The sequence below is a fragment of the Dermacentor silvarum genome, chromosome 3, assembly GCF_013339745.2.
Source record: "Dermacentor silvarum isolate Dsil-2018 chromosome 3, BIME_Dsil_1.4, whole genome shotgun sequence".
NCBI lineage: Eukaryota > Metazoa > Arthropoda > Arachnida > Ixodida > Ixodidae > Dermacentor > Dermacentor silvarum.
The window spans coordinates 230,517,194-230,536,332 of record NC_051156.1 but is presented as its reverse complement, the minus strand read 5'-3'; the positions used below and the strand labels follow the sequence as shown (position 1 = coordinate 230,536,332).

At 44.8% G+C, this 19,139-nt stretch overlaps 1 protein-coding gene across 6 annotated transcripts in view; it reads right to left on the bottom strand.

Moving 5' to 3' along the window:
• The window catches only part of LOC119446851 (serine/arginine repetitive matrix protein 2), a 186,606-nt gene that overhangs the window by 57,313 nt on the left and 110,154 nt on the right, over positions 1-19,139 (bottom strand). For all 6 annotated transcript variants that reach the window (XM_049664953.1, XM_049664951.1, XM_049664952.1 and 3 more), the window contains 2 exons: positions 14,913-15,039; positions 11,046-11,329 (listed from right to left, as the gene is read on the bottom strand). In XM_049664953.1, the coding sequence (XP_049520910.1) occupies positions 11,046-11,329; positions 14,913-15,039 (411 nt within the window). The remainder of the gene's footprint in view (positions 1-11,045; positions 11,330-14,912; positions 15,040-19,139) is intronic.

Genomic DNA, 19,139 nt, shown 5'->3' with positions numbered 1-19,139 from the left:
AAGTAGGGCTTTCGTGTCTGTTCGTGAGAACGCAATGCTTACTTCTGGCGCTTTATTTACAGCTATTTTAGCTTCAGCGTCTGCTTGTTCATTTCCTATCACATCGCAGTGTGCAGGTATCCACTGAAAGGTGACATGGTGGCCGCTTTTGGTCGCAATGTCGAGAAGCTCTGCAATTTCTAGAGCTAAAATATAATAAGGGCCTTGTCTCATAACGCACTCAATGGCTTGAAGAGCGGGTTTGCCGTCGCAAAATAAAGTTCATATGCGAGGAGGCTCTCTTGCAAGGAATTGTATTGCCTCGCGGATAGCAACAAGTTCTGTGGCAATTGAAGTGGACTTGTGGTCTAATTTAAACCAACGAGCGATGGACATTTGTGGGATGACAAAGGCTGCGGCGGAGGAACATGGGGTAACAGAGCCATCGGTATACATGTGTGAAGTACCACTGTATGCTGTAAAAATGTGCGATAGGGTAAGTTGCTTAAGGCCAATGGATGAAACACAGGACTTACTCGTAATCCCAGGGATTTGAAGTTTAACAAGCGGTGTAGGCAGGACCCACGGAGGTGCTCTAGGAATGCATGGGGAAGAGAATCTAAATGGCAGAATGTTCTCATGACACAATATAGTTCTTGAAAAACTGCAGTTTGGGTGTGTGGCAAGGAGTGCTGATAGGGGATGTTGCCTGTGTTGGGTCAACAAGTGTAGGTGCACTCGAAGAGGTTCGCAGAGCATATATACGTTGATGGGACAAGCCCGAGCCTGCACGATGGTTCCATTGGTTGAGGTGCAGCGTAGTAGGCCCAAGCACGTGTGCAATCCTTGAGCTTGTATGCTCTTAACGTCCGCACACAGCTGGGTCTCATGTTCGAGAGCACTGGCATGCTGTAACTTATATAGCCTCTCCCAAGCATTGCGGGCGCCACGCGTTAAGGAGAGCATGCGCGCGGCACCCGCAATGCTTGGGAGAGGAAAAGAGAAAATAGAGCGAGATAGAGAAAGAAATTGTAGCAGCACCAACGAGTCAATGCGCAGAGTTGCTGCCGACGCTGCTCGCGTTGCCTAGTGCCCGCTGGCGCAGGTGCGCGCTCGCTTTGCCCGAGACAGACGCGGCTCCTGCTTGCTTGCGTTTGTGGCATGCGGCAGAGGCTGGCAGGGCTGCACGCATGCGCCGCAGTGGGAGAGCGGGCACACACACGCACAGTCTAGGGTGCCTCGATGCCTTCCTCGTCTTGAGACTAGAGTGACCAATCTTGAATCACTTTCTAAAGATTCTGACAGACAAGTTGACAACCAAGATAGAATTTTTTCCGAGATCAGCTCTCTCAGAAAAACAGTCAATCTGCTTAACTCAAGAAACGAAGACTTCGAAAATCGTGTACGTCGAAATAACCTTGTTTTGTACGGACTTAGTGAACCTGCAGACGAAAGCAATGAAGTATTATTGTACAGTGTTTCGTGCTTTTATTGCGATAGCAATTATATGGACACTCCAAAGCAGATTTCTGCCGTCGTCGTCGCCGTGAGGTTCCGTATGACGTCAACGGCGATGAAATCGTCGCCACGCTCCGGACGCTGTATGTGTGAGTGAAAGGGACGTGCGCTTTCACGGGTAGCGAACGCAGGCCGGAGAGCAAACGCGCGTTCTGCGCCGTGCTCCCTGAAGGGCTGCAGAATTAAGCGTCTTTCCTCCTTTCCATATATAGAGAGCAAACGCAACTTTTTTCCGTCGCGCGAAAGGCTGTGGGGGGACGGGAGGGAGGGAGGAGAGGCGACGTTTAGCTGTGGCACCAAATACGTATTTATATAAAAACGCCGCGCGCGTTCGGTGCAAACGCGGGCAAAACGCCGACGGCGTCGACAACAGTTCTGCGCGTTGCTGGTGCTGCTGCATGTCCAAGTTTATGCAGCTGATAAATATACTATCCTTACTCCGTATAGCTCTACACTAATTTGTAACCAATTGATGCTTCGCCTTTCGGGTGAAACTGCGACATTTTTTTTTCTCTGATCAACTGCAACTTGACTGTCCAAATATTGAAAGATGTCACAGGCTTGGAAAACCTCGAACGGACAGAGCCCGTCCTGTTATAAAACTGCTTGATTATCGCGATAAAGTTCAGATCTTGCAAAACAAATCCAAGTTGACCGAGTCTGGTTTCCGGATAAGTGAAAACTTCTTGGCTCATGTTCGTTCTATCTGCAAAAAGATTTGGGACGCTACGGCCTTTTCCGTTCAAACGGTCATGCTGTTCATTTAAGATTTGACCATGCTTTCATCAATAACGTCCGGTATAACTGGAATAACCATACTAACTCCCTTGTCGAAGCATCTCGCAGATCTAATTGCTTGTCGCGAACCACTACTACGAGCTCTCGGTGAAGGCCACAGGGCCCATGCAATAACCTAACATTTTTAAATGCTGATACAAGAAGGCTAGTAAATAAGCATCCCGAGTTTCTTTCCTTAATTTCATCATATTCTCCCCAAATTGTTGGTGTAACAGAAACTTGGCTAAGTGGTGATACATGTGATGTCAAAGTAACGCCACCGGGTTTTACCGTCCTTAGGTCTGACCGCACCAATGGTAGAGGAGGTGGTGCAGCTATGTAACCAATTGATGCTTCGCCTTTCGGGTGAAACTGCGACATTTTTTTTTCTCTGATCAACTGCAACTTGACTGTCCAAATATTGAAAGATGTCACAGGCTTGGAAAACCTCGAACGGACAGAGCCCGTCCTGTTATAAAACTGCTTGATTATCGCGATAAAGTTCAGATCTTGCAAAACAAATCCAAGTTGACCGAGTCTGGTTTCCGGATAAGTGAAAACTTCTTAGCTCATGTTCGTTCTATCTGCAAAAAGATTTGGGACGCTACGGCCTTTTCCGTTCAAACGGTCATGCTGTTCATTTAAGATTTGACCATGCTTTCATCAATAACGTCCGGTATAACTGGAATAACCATACTAACTCCCTTGTCGAAGCATCTCGCAGATCTAATTGCTTGTCGCGAACCACTACTACGAGCTCTTGGTGAAGGCCACAGGGCCCATGCAATAACCTAACATTTTTAAATGCTGATACAAGAAGGCTAGTAAATAAGCATCCCGAGTTTCTTTCCTTAATTTCATCATATTCTCCCCAAATTGTTGGTGTAACAGAAACTTGGCTAAGTGGTGATACATGTGATGTCAAAGTAACGCCACCGGGTTTTACCGTCCTTAGGTCTGACCGCACCAATGGTAGAGGAGGTGGTGCAGCTATATTTATTCGCTCTGACCTTCACTTTTCAGTTATTAAAAGCCCCGTTGATATAGAATCTGTATGGTGTAAAGTGTACTTGGGAAATGATTCTGTACACATTGGCACTGTTTACCGTCCTCCTGAATCGCCACTTAATCATTTGCACATTTTAAGCACTTTTATCCACGAACAGAGTCTCAGTTCCTCCAATCTAATAATACTTGGTGATTTCAACTTGCCAGGAATTGGGTGGTCATCCCTCACAGTTTCTGGTCACGAATCTTCGATATGTAGGGAACTAGTAAACTTATCCTTATCATGTAATTTAAAGCAAATAGTCAATAGCAATACTAGAGGCACATCTTTGTTAGATTTGGTTTTTCTCAGTGAGTATTTGTCTGAAATCGGCTACACGTGCGAAATTATTGAGGGTATATCGGATCATAAAGCAGTTTGTGTCTCTGTTCATATAAACGTCCCTAAACGAAGCTTTATTTACTCCACATTTCATGATTTTGCCCAGGCTGACGATGCCTCCCTCATAAACTACTAAGCTCATTCATTTTCTACTTTTGAAGAACTTAGCGTTTTTCCTGATGTAGTAACTTTTTTTGAGGATACTGTTAAGACCTGTATTGATCGCTTCATACTTCGTAAAACAAAAAAGACAATTGCCCTGGATAAATTCTGCATCTTTCTCGCCGTGTCGCCCTACTTCGAAGTGTAAAGAGAAGTGGTGATACCATTTCGGAAATTTCAATCACTTAAAGCGGAACTTCGACGGTGGCAGCCCGGGATTTTTACTACAAACACACCTTGCCGAATTTACTTAAAACTAACCCGCGTAAGTTCTGGTCCTCCATTTCACCTCCTGGTTTCTTGTCCAATTCATTTACATTTAATGGTCAAAATATTACTGATCCACTTGAAATTTCAGACATTTAACAGTTATTTCAAATCAGTTTTTACTACAGATAATCTTGAGGTTCCCCCTTTTGATCACATTACAGATACTTGCATAGATGACGTCGAAGGGAGCGAGGAAGGTGTTTTAAATCTTATTCTAAATCTTGATTCAAGAAAGAGCACAGGCCCGGATGACATTCCAAACGCATTTCTTTTACGTTACTCCTTATGGACTTGCAAGAACCTTACCATTATCTTTAAAAAATTCTTGTCAACTTGTGTAGTCCCAAATTCATGGAAGGTCGCTAAGGTTCTCCCACTATACAAATCTGGTGATAAGCACATTTTAACAAATTATAGACCAATTTCATTAACGTCCCAATGTAGCGAGTTACTAGAGCATATCGTCTATAAACATATAGCTGGGTTTCTTGAGTCTAACAACATCTTGTCTGCTTCTCAACATGGTTTCAGAAGAGGCCTCAGCACAGTCTCTCAGCTCGTAGAATTTGCCCATGACGTAGGTCAGTCTCTCATATCAGTGATCAAATTGACACATTATTTATCGATTTCTCAAAAGCCTTTGATACAGTAGTTCACACCAAACTCTTGTATAAACTTCAAAGCATTTTAAATAACTCCAGTATTGTAAACTGGTTATCCAGCTTTCTCTCCGAACGGTCACAGTATGTACTTGTTAACTCTAGTACTAAAGTCCCCGACAGTAGGTGTATCGTCAGGCGTACCTCAAGGCTCCGTGCTCGGCCCTCTCCTCTTCTTGCTTTATATAAATGATCTCCCTTCTATTATTTCCTCAAAAATTTGCTTATATGCTGATGATTGTGTCATATATCGTGACATTAAATGTGAATCTGATCATGTCGCTCTTAACACTTGTTTTCAAAGGTTTTGTAGCTGGTGCAAACAGTGGCAGATGACGATCAACTTCAGTAAAACTGTCCTTTTATCATTTTCAAGGCATCATTCTATATCTCATTTCATATACTCCTTTAACAATCAATCCCTAAACAGAGTTAACCAATATAAATATTTGCAAGTTCTTTTCTCGCATTATATGTCTTGGTCTCCACATATTGAAATAACATGCAAAAAAGCCCTTCAACGCCTTGGTTATTTGCAGCGCATGCTCCGTTCAGCACCAAAACACACTAGGCTGATAACCTATATAACATTAATACGTCCGATATTGGAGTACGCCTCAATCATATGGAATCCCCATCATAAAAAAGTAGTTAAGGCTTTAGAGTCAGTACAGAAAAAAGCTGTTAGGTTCATCTGTCGTTGTTATAGATATTTTTCACCCTCTTCCTGACCTGAATCTAATCTCACTCCAGAAACGTCGCCACTTTGATTTTTTAAAGTTTTTTCACAGTTATGTAAATTCACCACATTGTTCTTCTCAAGACTACATTTCATTTTGAGCCCCCTCGAATACTCGACAATATCATGCACTAAATATTGTTTCGTATCGTTCTCGTTCAGACTTGTTTTTGTACAGTTTTTTTTCCTCACACGATTCAGTGCTGGAATGCTTTGCTTGGAAATGTATGTGAATGCCCTTTAGATGAATTTCTCACTGCCATTTCACAGTTGTAATGTATATGTATAATTCATTGTTCTTTTCCTACTCCTGATATAGCCAAAGTTTGGCTGCAGTATGTATAAATAAATAAAATAAATAAATAAAAGGCACCCCAAATTGGCCTTTTTGCCACCATTATAAATATTGTCGCGTGTACCCCATTGAAATACACCAGGCGTTAGCCCTTTACTAAGCGTCAGCGTCGACGCGCGGTGCCAAGATGAACCTTGCTCTCCTCTTGCTCAGTCCCTTGCTCTGCCACACCACGTGGCATTACCCCCTCCTCCAAAACATAGGCTTGATGTGAGAAGGCCGAACACAAAGGGTCACAATCACTGTGGTGTGTGATGTAGTGACAAGTCACTGAGCGACGAGAACTAACATAAGCTGCTTAAAATGTCGGCTATTAACGATTTAAACCGTACTAAACAGCTAAAAATAAAGTTGGGGCCGACGAATGAGAGTGCATAGTAAAACACAATTAGCTTATAGAGACAAAATTTTCTTCTTTTCTGACAGTAAACTTCATTTTCTTAGATGTTTTTTTTCTTTTGCACAATGTTTTCCTTTAAAAGGGACACTAAAGGCAAATCAAATACTATGTCGCTAGTGTCCTGCCAAGAAAAGACTTAGTTTACGAGAAAATTGCATCCGAGGGGTCCTTGATCACAATTAAAATCTCCAGCCATCCAACCGGGGAGTGGTGACGCTGCATACGCCATCACTGCCATTTGCTGCCGTCGGTGAGGGCGCCTGACAGACAGCCGTAAGTTTTTTTGCACAAAATGCAAGCATGCCGCCATGGAGCCAAGAAAGAGCGGTGGATTCGCTGTTGCAGCTGCTTTTGGCAAAGTGCACGGGCATCGCACTATATCACATCGACGTGGAATACTTAGTTTGTGCGATTTTTGCGAGCCAGCAAAACAGGCGCAGCACTACGCGACAACAAAACTACCGAAATGCGAAAGCGTGAGTGGCGCAAAGTCGAGCGAAAACGAAACCTTTCGACAACCCATGTCGTTGTCAAGGATAATGTCAATGAAATCTTTTTCTCTAAAAATTAAATAGAACTGGACAAGTAGCATTTTCTTTTGTCTTATAATGCAATACAATTATGTTTTTATAACGAGTGGCTGAGTACTAGTACTAGTACTAGAATTTAAATGCGTAGTAGTTTTGTCATCAGCCAAGTACTTGAATGTCCCAGGGGAGACTCCAATCGCGTGCTGCATTTACCTCAATTTCTCCATTGCCAAGGCTTTGTTCGCTATAATATTGATGCCATCACTTTAGCTAGACTTAACATATGCCTTTAGGGTATCTTTAAGGTAAAATTGAAATGGCACTCAGGGAAAAAAAAGAAGAAAAGACTTTACACACAGATATTTTGGGAAGAGAGATCTTCTAACCTATTAAATGGCCACAATTTTTAAAAAACAAATCGGAGAGGGTAGAGTTCTTGTATAGCATGTTTGGCATGGAATGGCCCAGTTTCTATTCTATGTCTTTGTCAAAAGAATGCAACACCAATTAGGGTTACCAACAGTCCCGGATTGTGCGGGACTGACCCTCATTTTCATGTGGAGTCCCGACTTACCCATGTTGGGACAGCGATATGTACCAGACTGAGGCCTGAATAGTTTTTCAGCTCATAATGTGAGGCGACAAAAGGGACAGCTCTTAACGTGCTGAGGCCGCTGGGCATACTGCAGAAGCACTGGGCAGGTCGTGGCGCCTAGCGCAAGTACCTACGGCATGACGCGCCGCAACCGATGGATGGATAAGGCTGAACCAAGAGCTCTCGGAGGAGGATATCTCTCTTCCAGAGTGCCTACATGCACTTCTGGCATCATTTCATGCACCTGGTCCTGAAAAACAAAGACACTGGAGAGTAACTCCACATATTCCACTGACATTATGGATTCTACGAGGACAAGCTTGGGGACTCGAGCAAGCGACAAATTCCATGGCTGCAAGGTACACCAGGCTACTGACAGCCCATGAACAATGTGTATTCACAACAGACGCAGCAAGAGTGTACCAGCGAAGCCTTGAGTAGCTCGAAAAATGGTTCCCATTTGATATGTCCCCCCACTGATGGCCATTTCTGTGCTGGGGCTCGAGTGAGAGTTTTCTTTTGACCAACTCATCTGTGCTGTCAAGGCCACGACATTCTTTGTGCTATGATTGCAAAGTTTGCAAGCGAGTAGTTACCTGCTGACTTGAAGTTCTTCAAATGTTCCCCAAGCAGCCCAAACCTCTTGAAACTTTTATAATATCTTTTTTCCATCCCCATCAGCAACGTGGAGAGGGTGTTCTCAGTAATGAAGAGATGAGAGAAACAGGATGCACATTGAGCTTGTGCATCTCCAAGTAAACCTGAATGTCTGCATGAACTTTTATGAATACATCTTGAAACAACATCACATTCTAGAAACTGCAAAAACCTTTAGGATGCTTTCAAACAAATAAAATAGCATCATCCCCTAGAGCAAGTGCTTGGCATTAAGGTCATGCACTTATTTGATGTGTTTAGCAAGGAGAAATTGCCAAAAAGCCCCTTAAGAAGTATTCATGCAATTTATTTTCAGACTTTATTATGTTCTGAACCAGAGTAGCTATCAAAAAACTATTTATACATTTGAAATCAGCGTGAAAAATTGATCTAAACAGTAAAGTTTAGTTCAGATAGAACCAAAAATAAAGAAAACGTTTTTAGAACCCACGTCCCCATGTCATGGGGGGCTTCCATGAGCCATTTTTGTTATATAAAAAGCAACGCAGTCTGCATCAGAGCCCGAAATTTACTTGGAAACATACTTTTCAGTACAGTACTCTAATGGACAACTGCGTGTTAAGCTTGGCTGTACTTCGTTTCATACATTAGGTGCAATGCTGTGGAAGCTACGCAAGAAGTACGGTCACCAAAATTTATCACTCCGCACTTTCCGTTTATGCTTTGATGTATGCCAGCGGAGTTTGCTCATGCGAGCATGCACGTGAGGCTGCCACGACGGGCTGCAAATAAAAAACAACGAAGAGCAAACTGATCCAAAACAACACGAGTATGTTTGTTTCCAAGAGTAAATTCTTTTTTTCATTCAGAACTGAGCTTATATAAAGAACATTTTCACAAAAATCATAGAATACTGAACTATTTCTAAGCGTGAACACAGCCACTGCAAAAAGTATCTCCAGCCTCCACAGCATTGCACCTGATGCATGAAACAGTATAGTACAGTAGACTTCCGTAAATTTGACTACAGTTAATTACATTTTTTATTGCGATAGCAATTATATGGACACTCAAAAGCAGATTTCTGTTGTCGGCGTCGGCGTCGCCGTCGCCGTGAGGTTCCGTATGACGTCAATGGAGATGAAATCGTCGCCGCGCGCCGAACGCTGTATGTGCGAGTGAAAGGGCGCGAGGGACGCGCGCTTTCACGGGGAGTGAACGCACCGCGGAGAACAAACGCGCGTTCTGCTCTGTGCTCCCTTAAGGGCTGCAGAAGTAGGCGTCTCTTTCCTCCTCTACAATCACCATATATGTAGAGCAAACGTGCCTTCTTCCGATGCAAGAAAGGCCGCGGGGGGGAGGGGGAGGGAAGGGAGGCGACGTTTAACTGCGGCACCAAGTGCCTATTTATATCAGAGGCTCTGGCAACAGTCACCAACGCCGCAAGCATTTTGAGCGAACGCGGGAAAACGCCGACGGCGTCGACAACAGTTCTGCGTGTTGCCGGTGCTGCTGCATGTCCAAGTTTATACAGCTGATAAAGCTGCTATCATTACTCCGTATAGCTGTCTTCAAATTTGCTATCGCAATTGATGCTTCACCTTTCAGGTGAAACTGCGACAACTTTTTTTAGTTAATTTGATCCCAACCAATACCCATGCAATTTTATGGGCCAAAACTATTGCTATTATCGCAATAGCAATTATATGGACACTCCAAGAGCATTTCTGCTGTTCTCGCCGTGACATTCTGTGTAAATTCCAAGTGCGATAACATCATGGCCGCTTGCCGTACGGTTAAGTGGGAGGAACGTGGGGAGGAAGTCTTCCATCGCATGCAACGCTCTACTCCATCGGCCGCTGTGTATGGCATGGCTGAGCACGGCCACGTGGGCCCCGTCTTGAAACGATCTGCGATGGGGGTCTAGGTGCGCTTCGTGGGCGTTGTGTTCTCACAGCTCAGTTTGCGTTGAAGTCATGAAATCAAATTTCATTTCAAATACATTTTGACAGACAGTGTTTGCTGGTCAATCTAAGCACATCGTGCTTGTCAGAAGTGAGAGGCTGCACGAAGGTCAATTCGCTCGCTGCTGCTGCCACTCTTCCCGACGTCAGCATTTTGACAGCATGTGTCCGCAGTCATCGAGTGACATGTGATCATGTTTGCCTGTGCGCGTGGCACCATGCTTGTTAATTTAGTTAGTAAGCGAATGTTTACAAGTTTATACGATCGATAAAACCACTATCCTTACTTGGTACGCTTGTCTAATAATTTGCCATTATAATCCAAGCTTTGCCTTTCGGGCGAAACTGCCACTTTTTTATCAGTTCTAAAACTGGCCTTCGCTGGATAATTTGAACTTGACAAGTTTGCATGCATGACCCCTACGGTGACCACCCTTAGAGAAACCCCGATACTGGCAGTGTGTATCTCGGCAGAGATTGGCCATTTTTCTTGCTAAAAAATTGGGTGCTTATTAGATTTCTACTTTGTTTAGGAGTTTTAATGTTATCTCTCCATTATGTTTCAAATTTGGACACTTAGAAAGCGGGCCCACATTTAATTTGGGAGCGTGCTAGATCGGGCAAATACTGCCAAATGAATGAGCAGTGTGTTTTTGAAGTTTTTTTTGGCATCTTGTTTAATTCGACCCCCTGGATAACTCAATAAATTTCGCTGGTCCTGTCAGGACTGAATTCCAGAAGTCGACTGTACTTCATAAATTTTGTTTCTAATGTCACATTTCACTGGCTCCACATTGGAGGTCAGCTAGGAGGGACCCAAATAGGCAAACATTTTCCAGGTACTGCATTGGAGCCTTTTGGCTTGGGTGGCATACCAAGCACCTCAGCATTTGTGTTCTTGTGCCATCAGCATCCTGTCAGTGTTTCATTGGTGTAGGCCTCAGCATCCACGAAACTGCCAGAGATCCCACCTGCTGCTATACTAAAGTGCTACGATTTGTTGATGTCGAACCGCCAAGCCCAAAGAGCCACTATTCTGGTGTCACCTGCATCTAGTGGTTGAGCATGAATAAATCCTGCGAGACTAACCTTTTTTGTGGCTCCTCCTCCTCGGAAGATGACGAAGACGAGCTCAACTGCTCAGAGGATGACTCGTTGCTGGTCTCTCTACGAGACTTGCGCTTCTTCTTGGCGGTGCGCCTCCTGCGGTGGCTGGGTGGTGTAGAGTCGCTGCTTGACGAGCGGGTGGTGCGCACCTTGCGGCCACGCGCCTCCGACTGGCTGCTGTCGCTGCGTGCCACCACCCGCCGGTGCTTGTCCCCACTGGTCAGTGGCTTCTTGTGCCGCTCCTCGTCCTCGTCGCGATGCCGTTTCTGCAGCGCCCCATTATCCCCGCTGGGTCAGACATGGGGCAGCCAAAAGGCTCACAACATAGACCATGCGAGCTCAATTAAGCCAAACACAGATACAACGACTTGGGCCATTTAAAGTGGAGACCACTGTCGCACCCTCTAGGTGTCAAAAGAGATTTGTGTCTTGTCAGTACGGTCACTAGCTGTACTTGTGCATCCACAGCTTGGTGGAGGACATAATGCTAACACAGAATATGCTACACGTTTTTAAACCCCCACACTACATTAACGTGTGTGCATGTGACATCAGAAGAAGGAATGCACCCGCACATAAAGGTATTCAAGTGTCAAGAAATTACCATTGCTATAACAGATAACAGTCATAACAAAGTTGCACAAAAAAAGCAGAGAGGAGAAGCATTCAAACATTTTAATTAGACAGAAAGAAGTACAGTAGAACCCACTTATAGAATTATTGGTTTTAGAAATACAGTAGACTTCTGTTAATTCCATCCCGATCGAACATCCAGACCGGTGACAGTGCATTTGTACGGGCCCAAACTTTCGTTATTTCAATCCCAACATTAGCCTTCGCCAAACAATTCAAGCTTGACCAGTCAGCATGCACGCGCCTGACCCCTACTATGGCCTCAATTGCGACCCCTTTAGAGTCAGCAACTGGCTCAGCAGAGTTCCATCATCTCCCCCCCCCCCTGTCAAACACTTCTATTTTCGGCCAGCCATAGGAAGATTTTCAAGTAATAACGATAGCTCCCAATGTTGGACTATGGTGTTTACCGGATTCTAATGTGCGTTTTGCTCTTTTTCCCAAGAAAATTGGGCCGGAAATTGCCTGCCCTGTGCAATCAGATACAAAAACAAAACCGCGTTTGCTTGCTTTGCCGCATAACACGGATGTATTGCGGCGAAGCCGACTTTAGGAAACTGGCCGCCAGTGTGCAACACATAATACTTGCCCATTTTTCTTACTAAAAAAATAGAGTGCGCGTTTGTTTAGAGGCGTGTTAGAATATGGAAAATACTGCCAAATGAATCAGCAGCGTGTCCTGGTGTTTTTTTCTGCATCTTGTTGAATTCGACACCTATCCAGTGAGTCGATCAATGTTGTTGGTCCCATCAGGGTCGAATTCTAGACGTCAACTCTAATTGGTTGTAACAATGAGCTGCCTGGCACAGTGAACTTTTGTGTGTGTTCTATGGTAAAATAAACTGCTTACTACAATGTTTCCGTGCTGCATTATTGACCCTAACAACAGAATCTGGCTACAGGGTAGGCCTGCAGCAGGAAGAAAAACACGAAATCCAGGAAAATTCTAAAACGAATGTGAGCCACTTTTACCCCACGCGCCCTTGTGCCATGCACGGCACATCATCGTCGCCCACCTCCCTTCCACCAAGACAAGAGGGTCGAAGAGAGAGGAGGCCTGTGATGTGATGCAACAAAGGCATGCCGTGCAGGGCCCAAGGGACGGGTGTGGCGAAGTGGCTCGCTTTTTCTTTCAGAAAATTTGCATTTTTTGCAGTGCACACACCCAGTAACCAGATTTAATTGTCAAAACCGATGATGTGGCATGGAAGCAGTGTAGTAAGCGGGCTATTTTACCACAGAAACACATACAAAAATTAAGGGTGCACAGGCTGCTCATTGCTCTATCTGATATATTGTTAAACCTGGCATGATTATAAGTGGTTTGTAGCTTATGTGCAAGAACAATGTAACTAGTTACCAGTTGCAAAGTGTATACCATACTTCCCATGTAAGGGCCACATGTGCAAAACTGGGCTGCATCCATGTTTTCAAAGACTGACTGTAGCTCCGCTGATCAGAAAGAGGAGGCATGCTCCTTCCGTGCATTCATCCAACTCCCCTTCTCCTGAAAAGTCGGCATTGCCTGTGCGAGCATCTTATTTGCATGTGCTGTTTTAATGCGATTAGCATTCTTTGCCTGCTTCAGCCATTTTGAGCCCGTCTGTCTAGCCTATGAAGCATGCCCAGAGGCTCAAGTTGTCTACTTGATTCGGCACTTGAGCTACTAGGTATGTTGCCGTCAATCGTTGTCATTTAAGATGTGTGATCAGAGTCTCTTCATGCCATGGTTGCCTTCTATCCCGACCCACTGGCCCAAGAGGCCTAATAGCTTGGGCCACTAAGTATGTGTTCGTGGTCTTGTTGCGATCATGATCGCTGTTATTCAGCTTTGTCAGCAGACTCATGCCGTCATCATACCGTTATCGTCAGGTTGCAATTTTACGATTGTCATCACTTCAGTAACGCCATCCCATTCTCGTCCTGCCGTTGTCATCCCTTCCCTTCCTCGTTCCATCGATGGCACTATTTCGTCATCCCATTGCAACTCAATTGTGATTATGCCACCCTAGTCCATTGTTATCGTGCATCTGTTGCCCGACCGTCGTCGTCAAGCCAATGTCACTTGTCATTCCATCGTCCTCATGCCGATGTCGTACCACCATCATAATGATGTCGTGGCTGTTCCCTTGTTGTCATTCTAACTTTTGACATCAGACTTTCGTAATGCCACCATTGTGAGCCATTATAGTCACACAGTCGTCGTACTATTGTCGCCAAGCTGTCGTTTTACCATTGTCATCATTTCAGTCCTACCAAATTAGTCGATCCATCGACTTCATTCTTTCTTTGTCATTCTATTGTAATCATGTTGTCACGTCGTATATAACTGAAGCAGCGAGTCTCAAAATTACCACCACACATGTTAAATAAACGTGACTTCAGGAATATGGTGTGCCACTGCATTGCTTGAATGCTAATCACATTGCCGTCGACAGTCATCGTGAGATGAGTTCTGCCGTAATTTTCTTTCCCTTTGCTCACCAAGCCCACCTCTGGGGAACCAAACTACAGCTCCACAGAAGGTGAAGATGACTGATCTATGCTGAAAATGAAGGCATATCTGGCAGCCCGTTTGTCAATGTTGCAACTAAAAAAAATCCACACCCACATGTGGCCCCTGCGTGAGAATCCATACTCCCAAAAATCAAACGAAAGAAAATGTCTGCAGCTCCAATCTCGCCTTCTGGAGCAAAGGTGGTGAATCAGGCAGGTGCCCCACCCTACTGCACGCAAAGGCCTCCCCGTAGTGACAAGAGTACTTACGCTGGCTCAGCCTCCTACAGGTAAGCGACCAAGACATCGAGACAGAAGGGCGCCACATTTTAATCAGAGGCTCAAAAAAAGGGGCATGCACAATTGTTCAGAGACCCTCGCCAGCATAAAGAATGCGGTTACCTGGTGGTCATCCTGAATGCCAGAAGGTAGAAAGAAGCAATTGCTGGTGATTCAATGGGCACAGCTAAGCTATGCACCGGGACAACAATAGTGCAACAAACCATTTCGTGTGAACAAGGCATTGATGAAAGCTACAAGAATGAGAACATGCAGTCAGCTCAAGATTATGTGGTTTCTTACAGCCTTATGCAAAATAATCAGCTACAACTCTTTACAAAGTCCACCTGACATAATGGGGCAAATGAAATCCTACAGTATAGGTGGCTTCTGAACATGTCAGCATAGGGGTGCAAGAGGCAAACAATGTGCACGGCTCACTTTGCCATCAATGTGACGGTCCTTGCGAGACTTGCGAGACTTTGAACTGCTGCCCTCTTTGACCGATTTGCGGTGAATCCTTTTTACAGACGACTTCTTCTTGCGGTCTTGCCTACTTCGCTCTGGGCTGCAAGGACAACAAAAAAGACCAGCTTAGTTGTGGGCAAGGCCACTCATACACGAGGTCAACAGCATGGCTTGAACCAGGAATGCTTTACGAGGCCTTTCATAAAAACAGGCACACAACCTAGACTCAGCTGGCCATAGTAAGAATGTAACAGCGAAATTTTAAGTGGGGTCTTAAACTATGTTGTGCAGAACTGACCCCAACATTGTCAGGACCAGCTTGTAAAGAACGTAAATAAGTCACAGCATGCTTATGCATGGCCTGCTCCATCTTGTGTACAGCTAATCATGCGAAAGCTCCCTCACTCAACAAGGGACCGCAATTTGTGTGTGCATGTGTGCAATGTGTCAAGCAAGAAGAACAAAACGAGCCAGTCACACATACCCTGTGCTTCAAACAAAACCTGCAATTACAAAAGAAGGGAGGGGAGGTGACTCAAACATATGACAAGTACAAGCATGTCTTCCAACATGCTCTGCTTGCAGTACAGCAATGCCAAGACACATCTCTGAGATAGTGCAAGACATCATTGTGCTTAAGGCATGAAATGGCGCCACGGCCGGCAAGCAGGCTGTGCGTCAAAGGTTGTAGAAAACAGCTGCACTGCACCACCTTTTCCCCACTCCTGTAGACCTAACCCACATAGCACAAAACTGACATAAAATAACTAACAACACAAATTTTTGACAAAAGAAAAAAGTTTAGGTGATGCTAGATAGAAAGAAATAATCCTCAATAACGCATCTTTCCAGGCAATTCGCCTCTTCTTCTATAAGTGGGCATGCACTGCTTAATGACAATCGTGGCATGAAACACATGGTGTGCGTTCAAAGAGCCTATGTTAAGACCTTGTGACAGCCATTACACGTGATGCATTGTGCAGGACAAGTCAGCTAACTACATCACTCGTGTGTAATGTCCGACACCTTCGTTCGTCTCCACATTAGGTTCCCTGCATTATTTGCCTTCAAGCGTTCGTACTCGGCATTCAAGTGTAAAGTTTTCAGTTGATTTTTTTTTTTTCGTTATGCATGTTTTTTATTTCCACCAATTCTTTCTTGCTGAATTGTTCTGCATGCATGTATGCACCCACAAGCACACATTTCAGGTGCAACAGATTTTTCAGAAAATTACATAGACTTAATAGACAAAGACTGCCTAGAGAGGAGGAAATCAATTTCCCGGACAAAGGCTCCAAGTTGAACTTGCCTCGTATCACAGTTCCCAATTGGGCTAGAGGTTTGACAGTGGTAATCACTTGTCACGAAAGATACAATTTAAACATCATTTGGTTCTAGGGGTCATTATTTAGGTAAAAAAATGAAAAAGAGAAGCTTTGCAGCTGGTGTTTTCATTGTTAGCACTGGTAGCAGCAGCAGCGATGCACTTAACATTTTCTCGCCATTTTGCCTTCATGTAGCAACAAGCTCACCTAGTCGCATTATTGAATCATTTTGTGGGAAAACGGTAGCCAGAGCTCGGAAAATGGTGGACATACTGTGCAACAAGTGCCATTACCCATCGTTCCATTTCACAACATAAAGCGGGTTTAGCGACACCTACTTGTTTTATTTGTATTCTTCGATAACTCCTTTTGCAGTTTTCTATTATCTACTATTTTTATGCGACTACTCCCTTCTGTAACGCCTTCCAGCCTTGAAGGTATTGAAATAAATAAGTAGCACAGAAGAATTAAGTGTATAATGCAATGCCACATTTTATTATTCATGTTGACCAAAACGGTTCACGCATGCAGCATCAGATACATAATGCCACAGGTATCTTCTGTTCAGCTTTTGCCAAAGCAATACTTTTAAAGGGCCCCTAAACCACCTCCGATATTTTTAAAGATTTCAAGTAAACACGCGCATCAATTTCAGAATGCCGTCATGATCAACGATGCCAAACATTGCAGTGCTACGTGCCGCGGGCGCACCACAAAATATAAAAACAATGCCGTGCTCCTCTCCGAGCCGTTTCGGTATACCTCCAGCGGTCGTCATGACGTCACTAGGGTGCATCTGGTGATGTCAACGGGGGCGACGATGTTGACTGATCGAGCAAGAACCTACGACTTCCGGTTAATCTGCTAGCAGGTACGCGCGCTCCCTGCTCTTCTTAGTCGTGTTGCTCGCTTGTGCGCACTTGCGAATCGGTAATTACAGCCCGCAATGCAAGTGCCAAATCGGTCACGTTCTAACACAGTTGTGCTTAGCGGTTTGATTAGCTGCGCGAACAGAGTCCGACAGTGATGGCCTTTCTAGACGTGTGCGCAACACAGGGTTCATAGCAGCACACTTCACATGAACACGAGCCGGTACGGCAGCAACAGTGGGTAGCCGAGAAGCACCGAGTCAAGGCTAAGACCCGTCCACATTACCGGCACGGGAACTCGCTGCACGCTGTTTGCCATTCGGGGGCCGCCGCTCGACGGCGGTTTTGCTTGCGAATGGTGAGATTTCCTTGCTGTAGAGGATGAGACCGGGACCCATTTGTGCGGCAGCCTGACCGTTGCTGATAGCTCGACGGCGCCGTTATCGTCACTAGGCCTTCTCTGGTTCACTTCAAAGCTAAAGCAGCGGTGCTTCGGTATGAATAGCAGACGCCGCAATATATTATTACCGTTGTTGCAGGTCTTTGCAATAACTGTACACAAAGAAAATACGCTGATATTAGCGGTGCCGTCGGCTGCGATGCAAGCCGGTTGTCTGCTGTCGGTAGCCGTGCACTGCAGCTGAGCTCGACAAGTATTGGAGCTCTCGTTCGTGTTTAACGTTTTACAGTGGATACCGTTTTTCATAAAATGTAAAATTTATGCATCGCTTTATCAAGAAGAAATTATTTTGCTTGGAACAGAAGCTGCAGCCGATGTTTTCGTTGCCGGTGGCTGAGGCGTGTGGCTTCGCAGTCATCAACTGGCCCATCGATCGTGCTGCAGGCGGTGCGCCGGCCAAACTGCCGTCTACTTTGGACACCTCTCGCGCACAAGACGTTCTATGACACTGGAGGCCGATTCGCCGTCGGTATATTTGCTGCTAGCGTGGACGTGCCTTAACCAGAAGTGAACAGTGTTTTTTTTTTGAGAAGCGCGTTGGTGATGACGTATGTCACATGACATTTGGAGGAGCACTCGGCGAGGAGGGGAGACCAGTCGACGAACGGAGAGTAGCGAAGGACAGAGTGAAGCGAGCGAGGGCCGTGTTTCAATCATCAAATGCGTGTAACTCCACTATTACATCACCATTTCAAAAAATTCTCGCAGCTACATGTTCGTTGTAGACTCGTGCACAATTGCAGCACCACAAGTAAATTTCGACCTCTGGGTGGTTTAGGGGCCCTTTAAAATCACTCTCGCATCAAGAGACGAAAATGTTTAGCCTCGAAATCACAGAAAAAAAGATTTGGAACTCTGTTCATGCTTGCATTTTGCAGAGAGATGGCATTTTATGATCTGGTTTGTTCAATTTAACACTTGGTACAGTTATGTGCCTGGTATCTCAAGAAGAAACTGCAAGTTCACCTCAGTCTGCGCTTCTTGGATGCACCCCCAGAGCAATTAAATTAAACCAACTCTTGAAAGCCATGCTTCGTCGTACTGCAGATGCCTGAAGCCACTATGTTTTTGGTATCGCTCACCACGAGTGGTGCTGACAAAGATAAATTCGCAGCTTTTTCTTGACACAGTGCCAAGCGTTAAACTAAACAATAATCATAAACTGAGATCCTATTGCAAGTCTCTCTATGAAAAGCTATATTGTTCTGTGCTTTTTTTTTGTGTTCATGAATATAAGTAACTTCTCCCTTAGTTCCTGACTGTTTACTTTGATTCTTCTGTGGCAGGGCGGGGGAGTTAAGTGGCAGCCCCACTACCATCATTTCTAAATATTGCAAATTTGTTGTGCGGAAGCTCATAGCGTGGAGGAAAGTTCATGAAAGGCAAAAAAATCGACATTCACCCGTCATAAATCCGTACGAGTCTCTTAGAATGCTTTGCAGTTGAAGAAAATTTCGACCTGGTCTGAAATTCGAACCTGGGACACCAAGGGCTTTCTGGGGCTTCTACCATCAAAGCTTACTTAGAAGGCTAGCACATCGCACAG